This window comes from Neophocaena asiaeorientalis, unplaced genomic scaffold, assembly GCF_003031525.2.
Source record: "Neophocaena asiaeorientalis asiaeorientalis breed wild unplaced genomic scaffold, Neophocaena_asiaeorientalis_V1.1 scaffold591, whole genome shotgun sequence".
Classification (NCBI taxonomy): domain Eukaryota; kingdom Metazoa; phylum Chordata; class Mammalia; order Artiodactyla; family Phocoenidae; genus Neophocaena; species Neophocaena asiaeorientalis.
In genome coordinates this window covers 1866209-1886990 of record NW_020173494.1, presented here as the reverse complement: position 1 = coordinate 1886990, position 20782 = coordinate 1866209, and the positions used below count along the sequence as shown (strand labels likewise).

Genomic DNA, 20782 nt, shown 5'->3' with positions numbered 1-20782 from the left:
TGGCTTTTTTTTTTTTTATTTATTTATTTATTTATTTATTTATTTATTTATTTATTTATTTTTGGCTGTGTTGGGTCTTTGTTTCTGTGCAAGGGCTTTCTCCAGTTGCAGCGAGCAGGGGCCACTCTTCGTTGCGGTGCACAGGCCTCTCACTATCGCAGCCTCTCTTGTTGTGGAGCACAGGCTCCAGACGTGCAGGCTCAGTAGTTGTAGCTCACGGGCCCAGCTGCTCCACGGCATGTGGGATCCTCCCAGACCAGGGCTCGAACCCGTGTTCCCTGCATTGGCAGGCAGACTCTCAACCACTACGCCACCAGGGAAGCCCCCCATAGCTGGCTTCTTAAACAAATACTTTTAACTGTCAGATGATAAAGTTACTAGACCACATCTTGACACCGGAGGGAAAGATTAGTATGTAATTAACTTGACTGTTAAGTACAGATGTTAAGAAAATTTCAGGTTTAATATTCTAGAATAAAGCTGGTAACATTAACTATATGTATTTAAATTGTGTAAAACTTGAATGTATGAAACAGAATTATGAAATATGACATCTGTAGCTATGAGCAAAAGTAGCACACATTAAAAATTAGTCCTTAAAAAGATGATCCACAGGGCTTCCCTGGTGGCGCAGTGGTTATGAGTCCGCCTGCCGAGGCAGGAGATACGGGTTCGTGCCCCAGTCCAGGAAGATCCCACATGCCGCGGAGCGGCTGGGCCCATGAGCCATGGCCGTTGATAAAAAAAAAAAAAAAAAAAAAAGATGATCCACAACATTGCATTGCTATCTGTCTACAAATAATGAATGAGAGTGAATGAGCATTTAGTTCTGTTTTTCATTTCTGGTTAATTTGGTACTTGTTTTTAGTAATTATGAAAACAGTGTAATAAGGAAGCTTAAAAGTTGCTGATAACCCTGTAACTCCCCCAGAAGTAAAACAGTGAAGAGTGGTATTCAGAATAGGATTATGAATGTCTGGAGATATTTATTTTGTTTCTCTGTTTTATAGGTGTACCTCTATCTACACAATGGGGACCTCAAGGCTATTTCTACCCAATCCAGATTGCACAGTATGGGTTAAGTCATTACAGCAAGAATCTAACTGAGAAACCCCCTCACATAGAGGTATATGAAACAGCAGAAGACAGGGACAAAAATAGCAAGCCCAATGACTGGACCGTGCCAAAGGGCTGCTTTATGGCTAGTGTGGCTGATAAGTCTAGATGCACCAATGTTAAACAGTTCGCTGCTCCGGGTAAGTGATGTTTTGTTTTGTTTTGTTTTGTTTCAGTGATGTGTTTTTATATGTGTTTGCTAATTTTATGTTGATTTATGGCACCTGATACTCCCTTAAAATTGTTTTTATGGTTTTTAAAAAACACATTAGCAGGTGCTTGATATTACATATATGAAGAAACAAATAGTGTCACCCAAGTGGAATCTAAAGGATCAGCTAAAACATTTAAGGTTGTATAAGGAATATTTACTGCATGAAGAGCCAAGCCACAAGAACCAGTTTACTGCATGATGTCTTTCTCCTTCCAGGGAACCAGATCCCACAGGAATAAAGTTTCTCAGTTTATTTTAATGTCTCAGCACAGTACTCATCCTTTAATTTTTTAACTATTTTGCATTAAGGCAGAAATTTTTCTTTATAGCGAGAGCCATCCTTTCCTTTGCCTATTTTTTACCAGTAGCTTTTTATTTTTTCAAAGTAATATAGCATTACCAACCAGGCCTGCTTTCTATATTGACTTTTGGTAATGTACTAGGTAGATTGTTTCAAACTTCATATAAAGCCATTTCATTAATAAAATCTTTTATAAAATCAAATTAACTTTATGCAACATTTCCCCTTTTTCTAAGACGGTCCCATTAATTGGGATGTAATGTATTTCTCTCCACTAATCAATATCTATGAGAATTAATGAGTTCATTACTTAAAAAGACAATGGAATAATTTTAGTTAGCACCTCAGGCTTAATTTTCTGTGGGGTGGGGGGGAATGTTGTCAAGAACAGAGCTCATCCTCCCTCCCACCAACCTTGCCAGTTGGTAAATAAAAAGAGAGAAAAGGTTATAAGACCTTTTCTGTATTCTGTCCTTGTCCTTTACTGATGACTGTGTAATTCACAGACCTTGAAAACAGCAGTACAAATCTACTCATTCTAGATGGCCTTAAGTAATGGATTTATGAGTGCTTAATGCAATGCAAATAATGGGTGGTGACCTTTACTTTTTATTCTGTGACTAAAACTTCTTTTATCCTATGGCATTCTGTGATATTCCAGTACATAGAGCATCTTTGCTTATTGTAAAGCAACAGGCTTGGCTGGGTGAGAAAGTACATGGAGATGTTTAAGAATATTTAGCTTATGATTTATAGCAGGAAATTATTAGATTAAAAAGGACATTTGATTTTGGTTGCATCTAGAGGGCTTATTTTTACACTGATTAATAATGTAGTCTGGATTAGGGTGGAAAGCAGCAGCCCTCATCTCGATCTCCTTAAGTGCTGGGAGGTTTTCTAGAACCATCTCTTGAACTCTGCCCTATTCAGAGCAATAGATTTCATTGTGCACTTTTGGGTACCCTGGTTAATACAAACAATAGGTCTCCTCATACTGAGTGAAGGGCCTTCACTTTAGCCCTTCATTCTGCAGCCAGCAACCAGAGATGAAACTACTTCCCAAGGTGGGTTTAAGCATATGGAGGAGAGAACTGTCTGTGACAGATATTCTGCCAGTGGCACACTAGCTACTCACAATTGGACTCTCTGTTGGTAGGAGTGTGCTACCTCAGAATGTGGTGCTTGTTTTGATATCTTGGATGTGTCTGGAGTTGCGTTTGATACAAGTATATGAGGGAGAGTTAGTTGGAGTTGTTGCTCAGAGCAGGAGAAGAAATCAAAAAGATGAGACGTTTATTGAAACGTAGGAATGGGAAATGAGGCTTTTTAGATGATGTAGTCTTCTTGGGAGATAAATTCAGAGAATCATTGATGAGAAGAAATTGGAACTTGTGCATAAAAGCGTAGGCCTAAGTGAAGTAAGGCTCTGGAAGACCAGAGGCTACATGCTGTTGGTCTTTTTCCTTTTTGGCCTTGAATTTTTTTCCCTGAAAGGAAATAAGATTATCTAGAGGGAAAAACCATAACATGGGTCTGCAGCATATTTTTTATTGTTTTGTTTGTTGAAGAATGTTTTTTTTCCTTCTACCTAATTTTAAAATTGAATGAATTAAAACTTTATACCTGTCCTGCTTTATTAAATTAGCTTTCCCTTTCCCAAGCACTCTCTTCACTTCATTTCCATGACCTCACTTTCTCCTCTCTGTGTAGCCATTCCTTCTGAGGCTTCTTAGGAACTTCTCTTCTGCCTGACCCTTGTCTCTCTGTTCCTTGAGGTTCTGATTAAGGCCTCTTCTCACTCCACATAGTAAACCTGTTGATTAATAACAGTTCATGTTATGTGTGAAAACATTGATTTAAAGACTATTCTTAAATGTTTATCACCCTTTGTTGCCTGAAGTACATTTATATGTACCACATATGCCAAAAATAGACACTTACAGTGACTCCTGGGAATAACTGGTCAGAGAGAGGAGTCATGGATTTCAAGCGACAGGAAGCTCGAAACTTTCTATTAGTAGATTTTTTTTTTTACAGCTTTATTGGAGTATAATTGCTTTACAATGATGTGTTAGTTTCTGCTTTATAACAAAGTGAATCAGTTATACATATACATATGTTCCCATATCTCTTCCCTCTTGCGTCTCCCTCCCTCCCACCCTCCCTATCCCACCCCTCTAGGTGGTCACAAAGCACGGAGCTGATCTCCCTGTGCTGTGCGGCTGCTTCCCACTAGCTATCTATTTTACGTTTGGTAGTGTATATATGTCCATGCCACTCTCTCACTTTGTCACAGCTTACCCTTCCCCCTCCCTATATCCTCAAGTCCCTTCTCTAGTAGGTCTGTGTCTTTATTCCTGTCTTACCCCTGTCTATTAGTAGATTTAAAGCACAGGTCTCCAGATAGCTTAGGACTCTCCAGTAGAGCTCAAAATCTTGCCTGGTATATTTCCAAAGTGGTTGCCATAACCACAGTCATGTCCCAGTTGCTACCATTCAGACCCTTCTGAGTGACGTAGACAGGATATTTAACCTCTCTGTACATCTGTAAGATAGGAATTAAAAGACTTGTCTCATATGATTGTGGATTTATTTAAATTGGGGATTGTGACTTCTTTGTCACTTCTCCTCTGTGGCTCAATAACCCCCTCTGGTGGTGTTAAATGACATCATTCATTACTGAGTTCTTTGAACTACAGTAATCTGTTATATTGAAACATAAGATGATTGATCGAACTATATCATTTCATTAGATTTGTATACATAAAGTGACAATTAGAATGGAATTCTGAGAAGAAAATATAATTCTTCAACTTTCTCCCATTTGGACTTCTGAAGATGGTGGTGAGAATGGATGCCATAGTTAACAGTGTTGTCTGATTAATGAGGCATTACCATAAGAATAAAAAAATAAGTAGCACTCAAGATAGCCTCTGCTGAGTATAATTTAATTTAATCTTGAGTAATTAATAAGTCAATTCAGAATCCTGCGAAACATCCTGAAACATCAAGTATGTTGTACTGAGCATCAGATTCCATTTACTATCGATACAGGAAAATGCCAGCTAAGAGAGAGGTTGCATGTTGACATTTCTCCAGATAAATGGATTTTTACTGTGTTAGAAATATACTTCTGACATCACTTTTTAAAAAGTCAAAGCATCACACGTCTAGCAAGATGTTCTCATTCTCAGTACAACTTCCATAATTGTTTATTCCATCAAATGAAGGAATTAAGAGCCTTGGGTCAATTATATCCACACTGGTAGAGTCCAGTGTTGGAAGAGTTAAATGATCAGCTCAACATGGTGATAATACTGTCCAAGCTAATCACACTGTATACACTATCATCAGTTCGCATTCCCAATCATTGCTCCAATAAGGAGCACCCAAGATTTCCTCAAGGATGCCTTAAAGTAGATCTGATTCTATAGCTATGTTTAAGAGAAATAATTCTTTCACTGGTTTTTCTCATGAGGATGGTATTTCCAATATCATTTCTTTTTCACAATCTTTGAACTTAGACCCAGGAACCCTGGTTTCTAGTCCCTGCTCTACCACTAGTTAGCATTTGGCTTTGGGCAAACCTTTTACCCTTGCAAAGCCTCCATATCTTCATCTCTAAAATGGAAGCAGTAATTCCTGCTCTACCAACGTCAGAAGATTATTGTAAGGATCAAATGAGATAATACATGTGAATGTGTTTTTAAGATTTAAGCTCTGGGGACTTCCCTGGTGGTGCAGTGGTTAAGAATCCGCCTGCCAATGCAGGGGACACAGGTTCGAGCCCTGTTCCGGGAAGATCCCACATACCACTGAGCAACTAAGCCCATGCGCCACAACTACTGAGCACACGTGCCGCAATTACTGAAGCCCACACGCCTAGAGTCCGTGCTCCACAACAAGAGAAGCCACTGCAGTGAAAAAAAAAGCCCACGCACCGCAACGAAGAGTAGTCCCCGCTCACCGCAACTAGAGAAAGCCCACGTGCAGCAACGAAGGGCAACACAGCCAAAGTTAATTACTTAATTAATTAAATTTTAAAAAGATTTAAGCTCTGTATAGACCAAGATATTCACATTTACCTTTAATGTTATAAAATTTGTACTATATATATTTTTGTTGTTTTTCTTCCTCTTTTTCTTCTTCTTCCTCTTCCTCTTCTTCCTGCTGCTGCTACTGTTTGGTTTTAATATGCTCAGTTTCTTTTCTTGGTAGAAGTCAACTTTCTGAGAGTCAGGCATCATCGTACTGTAGACATGCAAGAGAAATTTCCTATTTGACGATTTGCCAAATAAAACAGCTCTGCTATTTTATCAGCCTCTGAAACCATTGGCTTCAAAATCATCATTATCATCATTTTATACTATGTTCCAAGCCACTATCCTTTTTTTTAATCCTCACAGTTACCTTACAAAGTAGTATTATTTCTACTTAACACGTGAAGAAACTGAGGCTCAAATAGGTGTATCTTTTTTTTTTTTTGCGGTACCCGGGCCTCTCACTGTTGTGGCCTCTCCCGTTGCGGAGCACAGGCTCCGGACGCGCAGGCTCAGCGGCCATGGCTCACGGACCCAGCCGCTCCGCGGCATGTGGGACCTTCCCGGACCGGGGTACGAACCCGTGTCCCGTGCATCGGCAGGCAGACTCTCAACCACTGCGCCACCAGGGAAGCCCTCAAATAGGTGTGCCTTGTTGACCATCTCAAAGCTAGTAAGTGGTGAAGTGAGAATCCACACAAAGTTTGTTTGTTTTAACTCCAGAGCCTCCCCCAGTATTCCTCACTTTTTGTTGACTACATGAGTCGATTGCTTAATTTCCAGAATTTATTCACAAGTCCAGTGAATATCTGAAAACAAACCTATCATTTTCAACATCGATTGGTGATTCAGAGCGTGTATTCTACAGCCAGACTAGACAACCTGTGTTCAACTCTTTGTACCTTAGGCAAGTTACTTAACTTCTGTGTCTGTGTTCATCATTCATAAAGTAAGAGTAATAATAGCACTACTCTTAAGTGTTATACTGACTAAATGAGTTAATATGTGTAAAGCACTTAGAACATAGTAAATACTTACTAAATATTAAGTAAATAAAAATTTTTTAGGGAATTCCCTGGTGGTCCAGTGGTTAGGACTCCATGCTTCCACAGCGGGTGGCCCAGATTCTATTCCTGTTTGGTGAGCTAAGATCGCACAAGCTGCACAGCACAGTCAAAAAAAAAAAAAAAAAATTTGTTTTTTTAATTCATGTCTAACCATTCTTTTCTTCTAGGCTCTTTCTTGTAATATTATGTGCTGAGCCAGCTTTTGGTATACTTTTTCTTTTTGTAGAATGGGTATACTAGACAGTCATTGATTATTGGCCAGCCAGTATTTGATCTAGAAAAGGCAGTTTGACCACAGTACCTTAGCTATCTGCTAAGGCCATTAACCCCTCTAATGTAAACTAGACAGGCCAGAAGGTAAGAGCTTTGCCCTGGTGCTCACAAGCCATCACGGACTCAACAAGTGTCATCTGTTTATGGTTAACTTAGCAAAAATTAAAATATTTTTTAAAATCTGACATATAAAATATTGAAGTATTAATTTTTTATGGTCAGGGATTGTCAAGGATGAATTGCAAGTAACTTTTAAATACAAAGAGCTTCTATTCTAACCAGTCTTTTTTGGTATATTTTCCCCCTACAGAAACCAGTGATGGTGTATCCTTGCAACTGGGGAACACAAAAGATTTTATTATTTCATTTGACCTCAAGTTCTTAACAAACGGAAGTGTGTCTGTGGTTCTGGAGACCACAGAAAAGAATCAGCTCTTCACTGTACATTATGTCTCAAATACCCAGCTAATTGCTTTTAAAGAAAGAGACATATACTATGGCATTGGGCCCAGAACTTCATGGAGCACGGTTACCAGGGACCTGGTCACTGACCTCCGGAAAGGAGTGGGTCTTTCCAACACAAAAGCTGTCAAGCCAACCAGAATAATGCCCAAGAAAGTAGTTAGGCTGATTGCAAAAGGGAAGGGCTTCCTCGACAACATTACCATCTCTACCACAGCCCACATGGCCGCATTCTTTGCTGCCAGTGATTGGTTGGTGAGGAACCAGGATGAGAAAGGTGGCTGGCCAATTATGGTGACCCGTAAGTTAGGGGAAGGGTTCAAGTCTTTAGAGCCAGGGTGGTACTCTGCCATGGCCCAAGGGCAAGCCATTTCTACATTAGTCAGGGCCTATCTCTTAACAAAAGACCGTATATTCCTCAATTCAGCTTTAAGGGCAACAGCCCCTTACAAATTTCTATCAGAGCAGCATGGAGTTAAAGCTGTGTTTATGAATAAACATGACTGGTATGAAGAATATCCAACCACACCTAGCTCTTTTGTTTTAAATGGCTTTATGTATTCTTTAATTGGGCTGTATGACTTAAAAGAAACTGCAGGGGAAAAACTCGGGAAAGAAGCGAGGTCCTTGTATGAGCGTGGCATGGAATCCCTTAAAGCCATGCTCCCCTTGTACGACACTGGCTCAGGAACCATCTATGACCTCCGGCACTTCATGCTTGGCATTGCCCCCAACCTGGCCCGCTGGGACTATCACACCACCCACATCAATCAACTGCAGCTACTCAGCACCATTGATGAGTCCCCAGTCTTCAAAGAATTTGTCAAGAGGTGGAAAAGCTACCTTAAAGGCAGCAGGGCAAAGCACAACTAGAGCTCAGAACCAAAATCATATTTCAGCCTCTGCTGTACACAGAAACTACAGGCTGTCTGTCAGCAGAGCATAGGCACATTTTAAAAGGTTGTATACTAGGTTTTTGTGGATTACATCAAAGTGATAAATGATCCTTAAAACCAGTCTTCTGAGATAATTGCATTCCATGAGTTGGGTGTTTAGAAATGTAGGTGGCATTTAGAGCAGAAAAGTGTTTAGTCAACGGGTGAATGAAAATGTTTAACTTGGCCTTGCTTATCACCCTATACAGATAGTTCCACAGATAGTCCAGTCCTCTCGGTTTGGGAAAGACAATGGTAAGTAGCTCTTACTGGCCAACTGTCCAGCACTTGCCTGCAAACTTAGTATGGGGCTCTTTTAAAATGTGGTTATTTATGTTTATGTTGAAAGCAGACTTTAAAAAAATAATGTGCTGTGATACAGTAAATATGTACTTGTAGCCTGAATAGTGGACTGTGTGCAACTTTAAAAATGATGTTTCTTTTCTATATATTAATTTCTTGGGAGTGAATGAGCATTTGTTCAATTTGTTATATATGGAGAATATTTTGAATTTATGGTTTTCTTGAAACGTGTAAATTAAAAACACAACCAGTGTTCAGGCTTCACAGTTATATAATGTAAGCACAACTAAGATGAAACTTGTTGACTGCACAAGAAATTACAGAAATGTTATCTGTTTTATGAAACTTGATCTACAATCAGTAAAGGTTTGATAATCATTCTATCCCTCCTTTACCCCCATTGTGGTGGTTTCTTTTTGTCACTATCTAGAATTTTGTATTTCATTTCAGACTATGCTAGAGAGTTTTTTCTATGTTGGGGGGGCATCTGGGAATTTTTATTATAAACCTAAATTTGGTGAGGAGGTAGTAATTTTGATAAGTCCACTACCACTGTCTTTTTAAGATTTTTTTTTCCCCTTTAAAGAAACCTACTAGGTCAGATATTATAAGGTTTATAGCAGTTTTTTTTTTCTACTTAGATCCTTCTTGGTCGACAACTTTCCAAACTATTGCCTCTTGTGCATCAGTGTTTTTCCTTTGCAATTTTAACTTTAAATTATTTCAGCTATTGGGTAAAAGTGATGCTACTGCATTAGCTGTACGTGTGTAATCAGACCTTTATTTTGGTTTTATACCTCACATAAATAGGTATCATAGCCCTCATACCCTGGGTAGTGTCTGCTATAAGACTTCAGGCAGTAGGTCAGAACTGAGGGAGGCTGACTTTGCTGTCTTTGTTTTAGTGTATGACAATACACTAAATCAATACAATAACTTATACAGAATGGAAATATGAGACCCCATATTTTCAGGGGACTGAGTCTGACACACATCGTGCAGTGTGTGTGTGACCTGTATGAAATGCACATCAAGAGCCAGGTGGGCACCTGCCTGCACACTACATCTTGATTGAACTCAGCCTACCAACACCACTTAGAAACCAGACAATACATACATACCTATGTACAAAATATATGTTTCAGTGGCAAGGGGGGCAGGAACGAAGATCTACAACTGAAGACAATATTAAACTGGCCATGGAAAAGTAAGTTTAAACTCCCAATTTATGTGACCACAAGTCGATTTTGCCCACAACAAAACAGTTGTGGGTTACTAGGTTTCCCCCTAGATGTTGACCTTTGTAGTTCTTATACATTAGATGTCTCAACAAGAATATCTGGACTCCTTCTTTTTTTAATTTCAGGGCTCAAAAATAAACCTTCTCCAATCTGGAAATCGTTTTTACTCCATCGTATGTGTTATTATTTAGAGCAGTCCAGACTTCTGCCTTGTGTTTGCATACTGGTACTTCAGATTGAGGGAATCAATGAAAACAGTATGGTACTGCTTCTGTGACAAATATCAGTGCCTTAACAATGTGGCTGTCTTTTTCCACTGAAAAAAGAAAGACATTTTGATCTAGAAATGGCATTGCTGTTTCATTGCTGTTGGTTTCACACTGCCTTCCACGTTGCAACAGCAACTCGATTCTTCCTGTGATCCCAGAATTTTCGAAGAGGGTGAGCTGACCCTGTAGCAGCACTGTCCGTACAAACCAGTGCATCTCCAACTAATGCCTCAGCATCACCTGGGAGCTTGCTGAAATACAGATTCCAGATATTCAGGAAATCTGCCTGTGAAGCATGATAATCTGCATTTTTATAAAGTGTTCAGGTAATTCTGATGCAAGTGAACCGGGGGATATATGTGGAGAAACGCTGCCCAAGACCATCCATCACATTTTTCTTCCTAAGCACCTGTGGAGTTTTCTAGGATTTTAAATCATGCAACATGTTTATTTAGTCTGAGCTTTGCGAGAATGGGGAAGGTATTTTAAAGTTTTGTTTTATTTCTTTGAATTTTTCTTTGCTCCAAGAATATGGATATTAGTTGTTTACACTTACCTCGAGTTAGCTTTGATATTAAATTAAACCTATTGCCACTTCAGTTCTAAAACCAGCCAAAAGTTTCCAGATGAAGGTCAGGTTTGACCCTTTCAGAGTTATTGTACATAAAGGCTTCATCCAAAAACCATCCAGTGTATGTGAGGAAATACAAAAATGACACACAAGCACAACTTTACAGATGTGGCAGACCTTTTTCTTTGTCGGTGTGTACACTTTCACTGAAAGCTGCTATTTTCATCCTCCTTTTAATTGTTTTTCTTGCTTCTCCTCCATTGTACATGTGGGTTATAGACCATGTGTTAAATATGCAATAAAGTGTTTACTGGATGCCCTTCTGCAGGGTCGTCCTTTGTAAAGCTGTACAGACTTTGCGGTTCAAGCACAATGTGCACGTGTTAGTTTTATATACAGCAAAACTTGATTTTTTGCAGATGAAAAGGTATTTTGTTTCTATACAAAGTAAATGGATTGTTTGTGCTTAATGTAAAGCAGCTTTATATAATTGTAAAATAAAGTTTTTATCTTAAAAGGAACATACCTGGATGTTTCTCTTTCTTCTCTGATGATTCTAAGATTACTTGAGCCCAGCAAGCATATTTCTGACCATTTTCTGTTCAGCTGGTGACAACTAGTCAGGCAACAAATATTCATTAAAGGTGTGTCAGGCCCTTTAAGACAAAGTGGGGAATATCGTATAGGCCTTCATCCTAAGGAGGTTTAGTCTACAGGGGGAACACAATGTCCACAACACAGTTTCAGAAAAATAAAATGCCAAATTGTGTGGTCAGTCAGGGTAGGTGTTACAGGGGAGATAGCCTAAGCAGGGGCTTCAGGCCTGGGTACCAGGTGGAAGAAGAAGAAGGGGCAACGTGAGCAAAAGCAAGGTGCTGTGACAGTTGTGAGGATGCTAATTTTCCCGTGCTAATTCAGGCTGGTAACCACTTTTGTCTGATTCCGATTTATTTGAAAGTTTGTTCTTGCTGTTTTTCCCATACATAAGCTGTTCTCCAGAACAAAAAGCATTATTTAATCTCCCCCCGCCCCCTTCCTCTCAGAAAGTAATGATTTAGGCTCCCTAATATGTATGAAACCAGAGACTAGTCTGGCTTCCTGTTATGTTTCATTGCACATTATTTTTTAAATTATAAACATTCTGCACCATTTCTATAATGGAATTCCAGTTGATCACCAATCAACTTTTTCTACCTGATGGGTGCACGTACGTTGACAGGCTGCTAATCAACATTGTCGTCATCTCTTCTTTCTCTCATCCTCAGTTGGGAAACAGCCACAAGATTGCAAGCAGTCCTTGGTCTGAATGAGGCCTTGCACTGCTCTTGCCTTAATTTTGCTCTCTGTAGCCAAACTGTTAATACATCGGCCATTCTGCTTTAGCACACTGAGCATCACATATTTGCCTCCCCATTGCCCTTGAGAGGAGACAGACCCTCCATGCTGCACAGGACTTATTCCATAGTCTGGTGAGCTCTCCTTTCCTGAGAACGCCTCCTTTGTCTCCACAGGGCTTTTTTATTTTTATTTTTTAATTTATTTTATTTTTATTTATTTTTGGCTGTGTTGGGTCTTTGTTGCTGCACGCGGGCTTTCTCTAGTTGCGGCGAGCAGGGGCTACTCTTCGTTGTAGTGCATGGGCTTCTCGTTGCAGTGGCTTCTCTTGTTTTGGAACCCGGGCTCTAGGCGTGCGGGCTTCAGTAGTTGTGGCTCGTGGGCTCTAGAGCGCAGGCTCAGTAGTTGTGGCGCACGGGCTTAGTTGCTCCGTGGCATGTGGGATCTTCCCGGACCAGGGCTCGAACCCGTGTGCCCTGCATTGGCAGGTGGATTCTTAACCGCTGTGCCACCAGAGAAGTCCCTCCGATGCATTTCTGAGGCCATCGGCATTCCACTCTGGTTCCATGAGATTCCACTGTATCCTTAGGATAAATGAGCCCTACTCAATAACATAGTGTCTCTATTATAAAGAAAAGTATAATGTGAGTTCTACATTTTCTTTCAGTCTAGACCACTGTATTTGCTAGGGTTGCCATTAAAAAAAAAAAGCCACAGACTGTGTGGCTTAAATAGTGGAAATTTATTTTCTCGCAATTCTGGAGGGTAAAAGTCCAAAATCAAAGTGTCACCAGGGTTGGTTTCTTCTGTGGCCTCTTTCCTTGGCATGCAGATGCTGCGTTCTTGCTGTGTTCTCACACATGGTCATCCCTCTGTGTGTTGTCTGTGTCCTAAGCAGTCATATTGAATCAGGGCCCATTAATTCAGAAACCTCATTTTACCTTAATTACCTCTTTAAATGTCTTCTCTCCAAATACAGTCACAATCTGAGGTCCTAGTGGTTAGGACTTCAACATGGATTTTGGGTGGGACACAATTCAGCCCATTAGCAACCATTCTTCACTCATTAAGTACACAGAAACCAAACTAGCCAGGGTTGCCATTTAATTTATTGACAACCAGCTAAGGCCAAAACTCAGAGTTCTTTCGGGAGTGTTAGGTGGACTGAAATCTAGACCGGGGACTCGGGAGGCAAGGCTCTCTGGCTCTGCTGTTATCACATCAGAAACTTACTCCACCCCCATGGGCTTCAGTTGCCTCCTAACACAAGTCCGATAAGAGAGAACTAGTTGATCTTAAAGTTTTTTTTTAGGGAAATAGTTGATCAAAAGGTAACCACTAAGCTTGAGCAGTGGTGCTAAAAAAGTATATAGACACCATCATCAGCTGCAAGATTTTTATTCTTCCTGCCATGTGCCATTTCCATTAGCCCATTCTGAATATAAAACTCTGAAGTATTGAAAAAACATATTTAGATACACAGTATATCAGAATTGTAGGTTGTGAGATTTTGTTTCATGACAATTTAAAAAATATCAAGTCTGCATTATTGTAGCATTATTGTTACAAATAGTTAACAATATAGGGATAAAATACTAATTTTCATTATACCAACTCATTAAGGATGTCAAATTGAAAATGGATGTGAATTTAAATGTGTTGGTGATGAGTTTCAATGTTTGCAGCTCACTTTCTGGTGAAAAGATACAGTTACCATCTGGTAAGTATGATTGGTAACTTGCGTGTGGATGCTGCATTTCCTGAATGTTAAGTAGGAGCAACACTGTGTAATTTTGCTAATCCTTTTCCAGAAGTAGGATTTTGTGAAATGACAGGACTGCAAAGCAAACCATCGAGCAGTAGCCAAGAGAACAGCGAAAGAGGAAGAAAAAAGTCCTGGAAAGGATCAGAAATAGAGCAGCCCACGAACTGCTGGTAAACACACGGTTTAGGGAGGATATTATTAGGCAACCCCGCGCACATTGCCTCTAGTGCACCTGGAAGAGCCAGTGCCTTCCTGGGATTTTGCTCTGTGCTCATCAGCACCTAGTGAAATCCCCGAGATAAGAATGGCTGTTCCATTTCAGTTTAGATAATCTAGTAGAGTGGTAATCTCTTTGGGCACTAGACAAGGAAGTAAATCCCTGAGGTCTGGTGGGGGTGGAGGGGTCTTGGCAAAAGCGCACGAGCTTAATTTAATGCCCGTTACTCTGTCTTTCCTTTTTTAATACCGGTGAAATTAAATCTCTGCAAGTCAATCGAATACAGAGTAGGAGGCCCCAAACTGATTCCCAAATCCCATCATTGGTGTGGCAAGGTAATCAGGAGGAGGAGAGTGTATCTCCTCAACTCCTGCAAGCAACGAAGAGGGTACTGTCTCCATCTGGAAATACCCACCAGGAGGTGTCACCCAGGCAGCTTCTTGTCAGTAAATATTCAGAGCTCTGAGTATCATGGTACAGCAAAGTACAGCCCACAATGGCTCTGGATTGGTGTTTCTTTTTCTTTTCTTTAAAGTAGAATGATAGAAAGTTTTGTGGTTTTTTAAGATTTATTTATTTTATTTTATTTTATTTATTTTTGGCTGCGTCAGGTCTTAGTTGCAGCATGCGGGACCTTTCGTTGGGGCATGCGGGCTCTTCATTGCAGAGCGCAGGCTTCTCCCCAGTTGTGGCGCGCAGGCTCCAGGGTGCGTGGGCTCTATAGTTTGTGGCACGCGGGCTCTAGTTGAGGTGCTCGAGCTCAGTAGTTGTGGCGCGCGGGCTTAGTTGCCCTGCGGCATATGGGATCTCAGTTCCCCAGCCAGGGATTGAACCCGCATCCCTTGCGCTGCAAGGTGGATTCTTTACCACTGGACCACCAGGGAAGTCCCTGGATTGGTGTTTCTTGATCTTTGTTTAGGAATAAGGAGAGGGAATAAGCACCATTGTAGGTGCCTCCCAAGCTCAAACTCATTTACCACTCAGCCTGACTCTGGTGGTAGATGAGAAAACAAAACACTGTTTAAGCAGCTTGCTCCAGGTCATGCAGTTCGTTTCACGTGCTAGCTGCCAGGACAGCAAAGGTAAGAAGATGCCGTGCCTGCCCTGAGCCACAGCCGGGAGCGCTTTTCCTCTGGTAGGCTTTGGGTATCCTCCCCCACCCAAATCAAAGCCAAGTAGTAGTGGGAATATGGGCAGCTCAAGTGTCTGTGTGCCCACAGTCGGGCTCTGGCAAAAGGACTCCACATGTACTCCTAATTCTTTTGACAGTCTTGGGAGGAAGAACTTCACAGATGAAAAAACAAACTTGGAGAAGTCAAACAACTCGCCAGAAGTCATTCGGTAATTTGACAGCCAAGATCTGGAAGCCAGGTATGTCTGCCCCCAGATTCCATGTTCCAAGCCATCATCCCCAAGCAATAGCCATGACCCACTAGCTCCTGACTCCACCCCAGGGGGCTCAAGTAGGGATGCAGATCTCAGCCCCAGTGCTGGCCCACAGATGGGAAAATGAGCCCATTTTCTCTATAGACTCTATGAGATCTGCTGAAATTGATACTTGCTCCACTAAATGATTAGAAGAGCCGGGAAACAGGAGGTTGTTTCAGCGATCAAGTCTCCTTGGTATGTGCCCCGTTTCTTCTGCATCCCTGGACCATCTGTATACATTAGATCTTGGATGACCCAGCATCACAGCCCCTCCGGCACCCTCCTGTTTACCGTCTTCCGTAATGGACTTTCAAAAGCTCTGTATGTTACAGAGTAAGATGTAAGTAGAGTGTGTTTGTGTGTGCAAGCGCACACACACGTATGTAAATGCACAAGAAACATCTGGAAGGATTCAGCGGGCGGTTACCAGGCAGCCTGCCAGCAGCTGGAGAGTCAGTGACGAGTAAGGATGGGTCCCTGCCCTCTATAATCTGCGAAAGTAACAGATTCAGGAGGCACACGTTTTTTATTCTTTGCTATGAAAACAAAACATTTAAAATATTACAAATTCAAAATTAGAGTTTGAATTAATGAGATTCTCAAGAACTTTCCCACATTAAACTTTTTAGCATCCTTCCATTAGTTTAGTTTATCCTCAGGGTGGTCCTAGGGGACCAATGGAGTGGGCATCCCCTTTAATGGCAGAGTGCAGGCCTCCCTACAGCTGCTCATTTTCTCCATCCCCCAGAACAAACCAGTTCCCCAGAGTTCTCAGCACAGAGTTTTCTGGGAGATGGGTCAGAGTCACGGTAAGCCCCAGACCCATGTGTGTGAGCATGCTCACACACACACACACACACACACACACACACACAGTGCAGCCTGCCCACCCCCTTGGGAAATTCAGAACTCAGCCCAGGCCTGGTGGGCCCAGCAGATCCTGAGAGCAAAAACTACAGAGAGGTAGGATTAACAGAAAACCCAGAGAAGTCAGGGAAATCACACACAGCTGCTGTCTTTTCAGTGGGAAGGAGAGTCTTTGCCCACACTGGAACCACCCAGAAGAAATGCCCCAGCTGTCCTTGCAACTCAAAGAACAATTCCAATTCTCAGTTGAGGAAAAGGGCTTTGAGTCTGAGGACAGGACCCCTGCCCCTTCCCCCAAAATCCCCACCTCACGGACCCCTCCCCAGAGTTATCCTCCACCCTTTTCTCGCCCCCAGCCAGCTACCCGTGAAATCAGAGACTCTTGGGCCAAAACATGATTACAGTCAAAATGCGAACCTAATTGTATGCTGCTTCATCATGTACACCTTGTTGTAAATGGAGTGACCAGATCCTTTGTGAGAGTGATTTGCTGGGAGGTGGCACAGCCAGCGGGCCCTGGGGCCAGGGGGCTGAGGAGGGTGAGGGAGAGCACTTGTGGACCACACCACCGTCGCCTGTGTCCTCCCTGGCTGACCGGCACCTCCAAGCTGCGATTCTTGTCTTGCCTCTGGCTCTGTGTCCTTCAAAGTGGCCTCTTAATTGGTGGAAGAAATCTTTAACCGAAGGCTTTCTCTCTGGTTCACAAAGTTTGCCCAGACATCTTAAATCAATGCTCCCAGCCCTCTGGTGACCGCCACAACGGACTGCCTGTGCTCTAAGCAGATCCCACGGTGCATTCATATTTTTAATTACTAACTGAATTAACCGAGGCTAAGAGGGAAAGGTGAACAGAAGTCAGCCCTGAGTCTCTCCTTTGCTGATTGCACAAAATGTCTCCAGGGACCTGCAAACACATCTGCCCCACCTAGCTAGGCCTTTTTCAGGAGAGAAGGGCAGACCCTTTGGAGATCTCTATGAAAGCCAGAGACTCTCTCACCAGAAAAAGGCCCAGAAAATTTTAGATACATTTTTGGGCCCCATGGTCTCAGCCGATTATTGAGCCCCCTGATGTCCTGAATTTTACCCAAAGATCTGGAAAGCGTCTATGAACCCCCAAGTGAAAAGTCACTATATTGTTTATATTTAAAGATGTAAACTTACAAGCCTTCAGAAAAACCTGCCAAGTGAAATAATTGTAAAAGAATAATTGGGTCAGTCAGTGAGTGATAAAGAATAGTGGGGACTGTGGCTAAAACAAAGCATTTAAAATCATGTCAAAAATTAAATTATTAGTAGATGAACCAAACAAAATGCATCTTGAGACTAGATTTAAATCATGGGTAACCTAAGTATTGTCTAAGGATTTCCTAGGTATTTACACATGCCCCGCCCTCCAGTTGATAATGAGATCTACCCATTATCTAACCCCCATCATTCCTACTGGAGCATAAGCGTTTCTCCTCAATCTTACGTCATAAGAGTTCTCTCAGTTCTTCTCCTCCATGTTGTTGACAGTTCTTCCAGGGCTCTGCTCAGCTCCAAGACCCGAATTAAAACAGCACTTCAGCCACGAAGCATCCCTGACAGCCAGACCTGCATCCCTGCATCTCTCTCCCCTCTGGCTCCTATGGGCGTTCTGGGGTGCCCACAATGAGCTACATTGTGATCCCTGAGCCCTTTGACTCCATTGTCAACACCCATTGCCTAAACCATTGGTTCTCACTAGGGCAATGTCTGCCGCCTAGGAGACACTTGGCAGTGTCTGGAGAAATTTTTATGGTTATGATCTGGGGGAGGCACCTAGTGAGTGGAGGCCAGGGGTGTTGCTGAACATCCTACAATGCACAGGACAGCTGCCCACACAAAAAATTATCTAGCCCAAATGTCAATAGTGCTGAGGCTGAGAAACCCGGTCCTGAGCTGGCCCTGAATGAGTTCCTTGAGGGCAGGGCTGTGTCTTGTTTAATGCTGTGCCCCAGGCTCTATGACCCAGGCTCTATGACCCCTGGCACACAGGGTACTCAAATGTTGATGAGGTGGAATGGTTAGGGGGTGGGTCTAAAGAGAAAGCCGATCTTGGCCCCAGTAGTGCACAGCTGAGTCAGGGATGGGACCACAGGCACAAGGCTCTCCTCCACACAAACAACTCAACTCAACCGAGACAGGACGACCCTGACGTGGATTGCTGAGAGGGGCTTCACGAGTGTGGGTAGAGGGCCTTAGAATTGTTTATTTACTTGGGCTGTTAAGGTAGCAAGAACAGAAACCCAGGGCTCCTTGAGAGATGGAACGTTCACTGTAAAGAGATGTGGGAATAGAAACCAGGCCTTAGGAAAAGCAGAGCAGCTGCAGGAAGGCTGGACTGGGAACCGTCACCCTGGCAACTTCCATTAAGAAGATGAAGGTAAAGCCCTGTCTCTTCCTTCCATCTGGCCCCACCCTACCCCCAGGTTCATTCAGACTTTCCTGCTTACCCTTGACCTGGGCCCCTACCAGGGCCAACTTATCCATTAGTCACAGTGCCTAAGGCCCTCGATGCTTTTTAGGAGCCCACAGAAGTGTTTTAATTTTAATTTCTTTTAAAATTAGAAGAAAAAGACGAATATAATAATGGCCAGGGCTTCCCTGGTGGCGCAGTGGTTGAGAATCTGCCTGCCAATTCAGGGGACACGAGTTCGAGCCCTAGTCTGGGAAGATCCCACATGCCGCGGAGCAGCTAGGCCCATGAGCCACAACTACTGAGCCTGCGCGTCCGGAGCCTGTGCTCCACAACAAGAGAGGCCGCAACAGTGAGAGGCCTGCGCGCTGCGATGAAGAGTGGCCCCCGCTTGCCGCAACTAGAGAAAGCCCTCGCACAGAAACGAAGACCTAACACAGCCCAAAATAAATTGATTAATTAAAATAATAATAATGGCGAATAGAAAACAATGAATCCAGCCTGGATTATATTTGTCGTAATACCAATGCAGTCATATAATTCTAGTACATTTTTAGGGAGAGAGGAGCCCACCTACAAAGACCCTGCCCACACCTTCCCCAGCCCCTCTACACCGTGACCTTTCAGGTGCAACCACCATGAACCACCTCTCCTTGTTTCTTACTGAAAATTCCACAGAGAATCCACTGGAGACATTTTGAGTATAAAGATGTAACTAGGAAGTACGCTGACTGATGAATTTTCCTTGGGAAAGGGCTTTCTGGAATAGACTCCATTAAGTCAATTTAATTCCTTGATCAATTTTCTATAAAGCCCAGTTAAGCCATTTCCAATTTTTTCACTTTTTCACTTCGAGTTGACTAAAACTATTTTCATGGGGACCAATTCTTTTTCACTTAAGTTTTAGGTTAGAAATTTGGTTCATAGATCACATTTTGGTCAGTACCAGATTTCACTGATGATAGTTTCTGTCACGGCAAGTTTTCTTTTGTGAGCTTTATTTCTACCAAGTCCATTTTCTAGGGTCAAATTTTGTTCTAACTTTGGTCAGGATCGTTTGATTCTTTCATAATTGTAGTAGGTAACAACCGGTCTAATTTAGCCATCTCAGTTTTTCTCTGCATTAGATAAAAGGCGAGTCTCTAACAATTTCTTAGCTCATACCACAAAAAAATTGAGACTACATTTATGAGCTAGAGGGATGGGGTGGGGCAGGAGGGCAGGCAGAGTAGACAGAAGTTTAGCAGCACTCCAGAGTTGCTGAGTATACACAGGATGTCCTGGGGAAGGGGGTGGGGTCGATGGGAAGGCAGAAATATTCTCCATTCCAGCTCACCTTTGTCTACTCTTATGTCATAGTTCACTTGACTACCCTTTGGTCAACCAGGGGTAAGAGGACAGCTGTGGTATAAAATATGATGGCCTAGAACTGCCAGTGAGTCAACAGCTGGGGCAAGCCAGTGTCCCTTACGAAGGAGGTAAGGCATGAAACCAGGGGTCTTGGGCCAGACAACCTGTGTCAGGAAGCACTTCCACATGTACTACGTCCTGGGAATTCTAAATGGTGCTGGGAGGCAGGCCGTGTCACCTCGGATTCATGGACAAGGAAGGAAAATAAGTCCAGTAAGGTGGGTCTTCTTGTTCCGTACTCAGTGATTCTCCATTATGCCTCACAGCCTCTCTGAAGAAGGGTCTTTAGGTGGTCTCCTAACATTTCTGGGGCCTGGAACAAGAGTACAATTGGAGGGCTTCCCGGTGGCACAGCAGTTGAGAGTCCGCCTGCCGATGCAGGGGACACGGGTTCGTTCCCCGGTCTGGGAAGATCCCACATGCCGCGGAGCGGCTGGGCCCGTGAGCCATGGCTGCTGAGCCTGCGCGTCCGGAGCCTGTGCTCTGCAACGGGAGAAGCCACAACAGTGAGAGGCCCGCATACCGCAAAAA

General features: G+C 42.6%; 1 protein-coding gene across 3 annotated transcripts in view; it reads left to right on the top strand.

Annotated features, from left to right (window-relative positions):
- Positions 1–11313, top strand: part of GLCE (glucuronic acid epimerase) — a 117898-nt gene extending 106585 nt beyond the window's left edge. For all 3 annotated transcript variants that reach the window (XM_024747534.1, XM_024747535.1, XM_024747533.1), the window contains 2 exons: positions 1011–1256; positions 7322–11313. In XM_024747534.1, the coding sequence (XP_024603302.1) occupies positions 1011–1256; positions 7322–8346 (1271 nt within the window). In that variant the 3' untranslated portion in view covers positions 8347–11313. The remainder of the gene's footprint in view (positions 1–1010; positions 1257–7321) is intronic.
- The last annotated feature ends 9469 nt before the right edge of the window (positions 11314–20782 follow it).